Source organism: Metarhizium robertsii, assembly GCF_000187425.2.
Source record: "Metarhizium robertsii ARSEF 23 chromosome Unknown MAA_Scf_3, whole genome shotgun sequence".
Lineage (NCBI taxonomy): Eukaryota > Fungi > Ascomycota > Sordariomycetes > Hypocreales > Clavicipitaceae > Metarhizium > Metarhizium robertsii.
This window is the reverse complement of record NW_011942171.1, coordinates 810,236-818,356: the sequence shown is the minus strand read 5'-3', so window position 1 is coordinate 818,356 and position 8,121 is coordinate 810,236. Positions and strand designations below refer to the sequence as shown.

At 51.3% G+C, this 8,121-nt stretch overlaps 2 protein-coding genes across 2 annotated transcripts; both read right to left on the bottom strand.

Annotated features, from left to right (window-relative positions):
- Positions 1-2,110: 2,110 nt before the first annotated feature.
- MAA_00422 (uncharacterized protein) lies at positions 2,111-3,029 on the bottom strand (the record flags this gene model as incomplete). Its single annotated transcript, XM_007818420.2, has 2 exons — positions 2,111-2,653; positions 2,886-3,029. 2 exons carry the CDS (start codon positions 3,027-3,029, stop codon positions 2,111-2,113), a joined length of 687 nt encoding a protein of 228 aa, XP_007816611.2.
- A 3,395-nt stretch (positions 3,030-6,424) lies between these two features.
- MAA_00421 (glycosyltransferase family 61 protein) lies at positions 6,425-7,858 on the bottom strand (the record flags this gene model as incomplete). The annotated part of the gene is made up of 1 exon (XM_007818419.1): positions 6,425-7,858. The coding sequence occupies one exon, from the start codon at positions 7,856-7,858 to the stop codon at positions 6,425-6,427; it is 1,434 nt and encodes a 477-aa protein (XP_007816610.1).
- Between the last annotated feature and the right edge of the window lie 263 nt (positions 7,859-8,121).

Sequence of the window (8,121 nt, the reverse complement as noted above, 5' to 3'; positions counted from 1 at the left end):
GGGCGGAATTATCGTTTGACACAATGGACACGCCAAAGGGAAGTTCGCGATGCATTCTTAACTACTCTGTAATTTGTATGTAAATCTAAGTAACCAACAAAAATTATGTATAAATTTTGGTCAAATTCGTGAATGTGCGATATGCAAGGTTCTCATTATAGTGCTAATCACACGGAGAATTTATACCCTATACAGAGTTAGCACTGATTGTCGGAAGCGTATATGGCCGGCATTACCAAAATATCCCTCAAGTTCATTCATTGCTGCGGCATACTTGGAATATGCCATAACTCTCTCGTGGAGATCTTCGGCGTCAGTCTTAAATCCCCCAGCTGCTTCCCTTTTTCTGTACGCTTTCACAGCTTTCGACGCTTCTCGAAATATTATTTTCCTCTCTTGAGTTGCCTTGGGGTTCCCACCAATCGAACGAGCTTTCCCAAGAATTGCAGCGATTTGGCGATAATTCTCCCAGAGTCTCAAAAAAACATTTTTCGAGTAGAAGCCGTTAAGGTACAGTGGAATCCAGGTCCAGCGTCCACTATGGTCTTACCGATTTGTTAAGGTGTATCGGGGACTGGGTGCGCCGCGCTAATTTTTTAGAAGTAAATTAGCGGACGCTGAACCTGGACGACCCTGTATCGTTCCGCAGATTGCCAATCTATATACCTTGAGCATTAGAAATGTCATATATAGGGCTGGAATCTAGACACATACCATGCCTACCGCTTTTCATGGCCAGGTTGTAAGATGGAGCGGGTGGCATTGTGGGCTGAGAGGATGTTGACTTGTTCATATTGGTGACGATACATACATACATATATATATGTATAATTATGTAGTTATCTATATTTACACAGGAAAGGGAAAGAAAGATAGATGTTAGCATAACGTAGGTGGGCCAACATAGCGAGTGGGCCACTCGCACTCACACCAAAAAGGCACTTTTTATATCCCTGCAAAAAATACTAATTATAACTAAAAATAGCTGCTTTTTTTTAATATAAAATATCTAATTACTAAAGTAGCTTAGTTTTGGAATTTCTAGTGTTTAAATTAGCTAATTCTAAAGTTATTTAGAAAAAACCTAAAAATGCATAGTGCGAATAAGAAATTTTAGACTTCTAAATAACCAGCTACCTTACGCACTAGAAAATCTATAATTAGATTTATATACTAGCTAAATACTCTATTTTAAATTTATAGCTATTTTTAGCCGTTATTACGGCTTTTACAGGGATATAAAAAGTCCCTTTTATATGGGATTTTTAGGTGGCCCACTCACTATGCTGGCCCACTCACTATGCACCTACGTTACATGGCAAGCTTAATTTATTTTTGTCGCCGCAATATTTTTATATTGGGAATTGCTACACGGGCATGACACTTGGCTACACAGGCATGGCTTTTACTACCCCTCATTCGCCCAAATTTTGCTGACCCATGCCTACTTTCTTGCAGAGGCGGTGTCGTGAGCTTCCTTATCAGCTCTAATTCAACGTATTCTTGTCTATTATTGCCGGGTCACGCACGATCTTAGAAGCAATTGCTCCCGCATTACTTAGGAAGCTTACGTTCTACATCACAATCGTATTCTACAGTATTAGTTAGTAACTGTTATGTATTATTATGCGCAAAAATAGCTTCCTGTCTCCACAGTCTTCATCATATGGTAGTATGGTGTCCTGGCATGTATGTCGTCCAAAAACTCCCATAAACTACCAAAACTTGACTTAAAAACTAGGACAATTCAAAAGCAAAGCTTTCATTGTTAATAATTCTTTTTCCGAGTCTAAACGAGAATTTTGGCGCTGCCGAAAATTAATCTCGTAGTGTTCCGCAGAGGAAGCTGCTTTTGCGCAGGATAATACTATGCAGCTGCCTGTTCATTCCAACCTCAAGACTGTAGCTACTCGGGGCATTACATTACCGCTAAAATTTATGAGAGTGTGAGGGAATCATGTAACCTGTCTGTTTAATGAATATCTCACTTTTTGAACATGGTGTAAATAGCTCTAATTAGTCAGAGTTCTCTTTAGAGGTTCTCTTTCCCTCCTTGTGAACAATCGCTTTGTCTACAGTACTTTGCAACACAGTACATACTGATACTGTATCAAGGGCGTCCCAGACACAGAGTCAGGATGGCCAGCTTAGCCGAGGATTCATTAGGTGAAACCCAGAACACCGCCACCATAAGAACACACAAGGACCACAGATGAGCAAGTTGCGGGGCTGATGAGGCAAAAGCATGGCTGCAAGAGACGTACAGAGATCCGGTGGCAAAGAGGCCGACTACAGCAATCTTTTGGCCAAACGGGAGCTTCATTCTCGAGACTTCATATATGGGGAGGGCCAGGATGATGAAATCCATCGACGAGTGGGAGACATCGGTGGCGAGGTAATAGGCACGCACATTGGTGAAACACGTGGCGCCTTGGATATTTTGCACCCAGAATGCCTGGATCGGCCTGCAGCGCAATAGGGTGAAGAAGGTGCGTATAGTGATCCAGATAGAACACAGCGTGATGAGAATCATGATGGGGACGCGGATGGAGGAGAATCGAAAGACGCGGAGGAAGAAGCACAGGACGGCTGTCTTGGCGCAAAAGATGGCCCAAGAGTACAAGACCTCGCTCGTCCACAGGACCAAGGTCGACTTTTCCGTTAGTAGTCGATCAAGTCTTGGCTATAGGAGCCGATGGGCTGGCCGAGCTTGAAGCACGTTGCCCCTGGCTGGTGTGAGCATCGCCACGAGCGCGAGCACGAGTTTCTTCGATTCAAACTTACACACTATGAGGACGGCTGTATAGCCAAGGGCAAAGATATTGGATGCCACAGTGAGCATGCAGGGCCAAATGCGGCTCCGACAGAAGCGGCAGTCAACTTACCAGGGCGGCCACGGCGAAGCAATCGTCGCGGCCCATGCCCATGCGCGTCATCCGCCTGGCCTTGAGGCGCAGGATGACGGCCGCGACGGACGCAGGCACGGGAATGAGAATGGCTGCCCAGACATTTGGAACCAAACTGGCCATACTGGGGATTGCCGGCGAGTCGCGACGACGGGAACCAGCAGCGCGGGCGGCTACGACGTTGACATGATGGAAATGCGTGGGGAAAAAAGGGGGGCGGCCGCGAGGGTGACATGCCGTCAAATACTAGCATCAAGGGCGGCATCGACTCTAGTCGAGACGTCAGACGACAGACTGGGGGCGCATTTGCATTGTCGTGTATCGCCGCCTTGGCCGCCTCGAGAGCGCCGCCCAGCGTCGCCGCCTCGACGCGTGATTGCGCCCGGCGGCTGCGAGCTGACGGGAGCTTGGCTGACATGGCCAGACTGTTGGACCGAGAGTGAAGCGTGCTGACGACAATGCCAGAGGCAGGGAGCGTGGCGTCTGGTGCAGCCGGCCGGGGAACGAGGTGCAAACCAGTCGACTATTTTGTGAGACGCGGTGGCTTCATGCGCGGATATTCAGCGTGGCTGCCCGCTCGGTGACCACGCTGACAATGGCAAGAATATATGTAGGCACATTCAGGAGCACAGGCCCAATACGACTGGAGGCATCGACGGCGGGATGTGGGCATTGGTGAATACTTGGCCAGGTCGACCGTCTCCCGGAACGTATTCCGTACCTGTACGCGAGCCAAATCTCACCTCCCGTCACCACCATGGACAAATTATACAAGGCGGCAAACAGCATCGATCCTCTGATTGACGAGCTGCGCCAAGCCTCGGCAACCAGACAAGATCGACTCGAATTTGACACGTCCCCGGCCGTGCTATTCCTGGAGAGATGGTGCGTATTGTCCAGCGCCCGACGGCCCCGGCGCCGTCTCGGTCGGTATGGAGCCAAGCCACCTCGCGCCTGGAACAATACATGATGGCCGTTGTGGGAAGACGGGGACTCTGCAGGACGCGGCGTTGCGCCATGTCATGGAGTCTCGACTCTCATCCCCCATTGTCAGGATGAGAGGACTGCCGTCCCATCTGTCATGCCCAGGGGGTTAACTTGCATCGGCCATTGTTTTGATGCTCCGACACATGTCGACTGGTATATTGTACATATACTACAGGTGGGACAAGGCTTGCAAGTTGGGAGCCAGAGCCACCCAGCAGACTCTGCTTGTGCCCCTTTGGACCATCGAGATGCCGGCCCATCATCATGTTGGCGTCGGATGCCGTGTCTTGATTGGTGCATGTGGCTTGCCTTTTGCGGTCGGCTTGCCAGGCAGCGAGAATGCTCGACTTCGGCGGGCAGGCAAATGCTATGGCGGTGATCCGTGTGTTTTATTGGCACATTATCCGGCGTCATTTCCTATTCTTCCTCTGTCCCTGTGAAACATCCCAGTCTGCAAGCTTGTGCTGGCGTTATTGTCGACGCGAAGGGCTGGCACTATCAGAAGCTCTCGGACAGAAAGAGATGGTCTGTCCAGATGTCGGTTTTTGTAGCAATTCAACCCACGAGGTGGCTAGGGCCTTGGGCAAAATTGAACCATGGGCCATGGCACAAGCTTGAGCCTCCCTGTGTCATCTGGCTGACGTGAGTGCCACGCCGGGGATGCTAATCGTGGTGGCGGCGGTCAGATCGGCAGGCAACAGCAACAGCAAGTGATGGATTGGCACACCAAACGAATCGCTCAGCAGCATCTCCTAGGAGGAACAAAGCCGACCAGACGTAACGAAGAGGTCACTGGTGGCAAATGGTGACAGGCTGACAGCCATCACCGAGCCAGACATCCGCGTGCAAACACATGGACGGTGCCAGGGGCTTGGATCAAATGAATCAAGAGCATGCCCGAAGAAGACGGGTGACATTTAGTTACTCAGACTTGGACTGGACAGGCTAGGAGCACCCGTTAGCACACGGAGCGCCTCCTGAACAATGGCAATTGTGTGGCAACCCGTTCCCCGACCGGTGCGACACATCAGAGACATTCCTGAAAGGAGCTCCAAAAAAAACTCGACGTGTAGACCCCAACTCTTTGAATCCATGCTGGCCCCCAGTTGCAGCCGGCGACACTGCACCGCCCGTCTTCTCCGACATCTTCGGCCCAGTCCCGGCCGCCCGCTCGATATCTCCGTGCCATGAGTACTCTGGCCAAGGAACCTTGCCTCCTGTGCCGACGGTCGTGCCAGTGCACGTCGTCATCGTCGTCGGGAGCATGCCATTCAGAGCACGCCGCTACCACCACCCGGGTTCGTCGGCAATACGCTCTCTTATTCAGAGCGTACCATTACCAATGCGGTTGACGAGCTGTCCGGTTCGGATTTTATTCAACCCATTTAGCAGTGACAGTACTGCTATTGTGGTGCTGTAACCTGTTGGTCGAATATCGCCGTCCTTTGGTACATGTAAAGTCTACTTTGGTAGCGTTCGAGGAAGCAGGTAGACCCTGGTGCTTCTTATTCGCCAGGACATTAATTGATTTTCCCTATTTCACCAGACTCCATGCCCACAAAATTCACCACTGTCTACTCTGTACGGACGCAACCATCCAGTGCTGCCCCGGATCGCCAATGTTCCGGGAATAACCTCACGGATTAGCTCGGTGGAGTTCCCCACTTATATGCCGCCGGTCGGACCTGCTCCCGGCCGGCCGGGCTAGACACATCCGTGCAAGTCCCCGGCTAAAAGTACCAGGGATGAATGGGGGTGAATGACTTGTCCGTAGCAGAACCACGTGGCGCACATCCTTGTTGATAGCTATAACGTCTAATCGCGCTTCTATGTCGCCTAAAATACAAAACCTTGTCATCGAGCCGTTTTAACGGCCATCCTGTCACCACGATGCAGAAACTGCTCGTCCTTTGTTCTGTACGCTGTTCGCATCACGGCCAGTGACGCCTTGGTACTATAGTCTACACGCTACAAGGGTCAAGCGGTCTGGGAAGGAGGTCATGGACTCCTTGCAACTCTAGTGAACATGGCAATAACAATCATAGCTGGCGGTGCAGCTCTGCAGCCAACCCTTTCCTTGCCACGTGCGGCTAAGAGCAGCCATCGGTATGACGGATGCCCAGCAACCGGCATCAGCGGGGATAAGTGGCCCGACCAATATCCATCATTGACAGGTATAAGTGAACAATGTCGGCCCAAGACGGAGGTTGATATGAATTTGCCACACCACGCTAGATACTACGATTTCCAGAGGCTTCCCATACGCAACTCGTAAGTTTTGTAAAACCAGAGTTGCGACGCAAACTGCCATCAGCTGCTTGTCATCATCGTCATGGTCCACAAGCCCGTCCGCAGACTCGCACAAAAGCAGCTTTATGCTGCTGAGTAGAGTATAGCGTTCCGCCAACCCGTTCAATACTCTCCAATGACACTGGACAAGCCAGTCCACGTAGGACAATGGCCCATCAGGGTCCATCATTCCCAGACGTCTATAGACTCCCGCCCCCTCTTTAGCCCTAATGATCCAATATTCATACAGCGTCGTACGTCCTTACTCCGTTATTATACAAACTTCGCACCGCGCCGTCAATCAAACGAATAAATTGGTCCTCTTCCATCTCGACCGCATCGAATTGCCACTGCCCATCTCCAGAGGCATCCCCATGCATCTTGACATGGGTACGGTGATACTGGTGGCCCAGTAGCTGCGCTAGATTCCGGAAGCCCATGTGCGCAAAGTCGCGGGGTAGAATCTCCACGACAGCCGATCCCGGCGGCAAGAACATGGCGTGCGTGAGACCAGCCCCATGCACACCTATGAGAAGGTCCGTCTCGCGGACAATTCGTAGCTGTTCAGCAAAAGAAAAACCGGCAAAGTCGACAATTTCTATATTCAAGTGAGGAACAGCCCTTTTAGCCGACTCAATGAGCTCCGTCTCGTTGATCAGTTTCCGGGTATTCGTCCGGCGGATAAACTTGGCAACGACCTCTGCCTTCCTCCGCGGAGGCGTGTGTACGTCGTAGAGATGCAAAACGCGCGAAACAAAGGCCTTGACTAGTGCGGATTCCCGGCAGTCAAGCTTGACCCAATCGCCCTGCCAGAGTGTATTGCTCCCGCCGGAAAAGGGTATGATAATGTCGGTGGCGGGTTCCGAGCCGTTGAGTTGGTGGATGCGCCGAATGGGCATTTTAGCGAAAAGCCTCCACATGTCGACAAAGGGGCCGTCTTCGTAGTCGTCCAGGAATATGACCTGCGTTGACGATGTCGCGGCAGGTGACAGATAGGGCTGCTGCGAGGTCGGATCCACGCTGATTTGCAGTATGTCGAGAGTCCACGAGAGGCTTAGCAGCTCCATCAGGACGTGCCATAGATTGCCGGGCCCTTCTCTCTTTACCAGGATGCTTGTTGTGCGGGATCTCTGGATGCGAGAATTGGCATCGAGGAGCACGGCCTCGTTGAAGACTTGCCCGGGTCCGGTGTCGTACCAATATTGCGTCAGGTTGTCTGGGATTCGCGGCGTGTCGTTTTGAATTTCTTCTGGAGACAAGTCTCGCAGCCGGCATCCGAGTCGAAACTTAGACTCGCCGGCGTCATATGTGGCGCCTTGTCCATGACACATGGCATCACGTCGCTCCTCGGTGGTTGTCGACCAGAAACAAGAGAAGCTCGGGGAGCTCGGAGTGCAGTAGGAGACGGAGGATGCGCGAACATTTTCGAGAAACTTGATACCAAAGCGTTCTTGGCACCACTGACTATCGGAGGGCTTTGGTGTATATTCCAATGGCAAGTCGAGCCTCGGGCGTGGAATTTGGGGTTTGTGCGCTTTTGGACTCTCTACAGGCTGCCATGTCGGAAGGAAAGCGCGAGATGACAGAGGGCCGTGTTGGTATAGTATCGCCAAGATGAACAGTGCTACTATTGCCAAAGTAAGCACTCGAAAGCGTCGAGAGGGAACAGGAAGCATGATAGGGGTATACACACGACCGCGCCGAAAAGGCTCACCCCATGGCTTCGTCGACGATTCAACGTGGGTTGGACACGGAAACTTGCTGCTTTATGGCAGCCATTGCGCTGGCCAGCCGCTCTCTAACCGAGCACTGTTGGCCAATCGGAACGAAGTCGTTTAGAAAAAAAAAGGCGAAATGAAAGAAATGAAAACTACCCGCCCGAGTCTGTACTCGGTACGGAATGGGCTGAGTGGTCTGGTTCCACTCAGCATGCACGGAG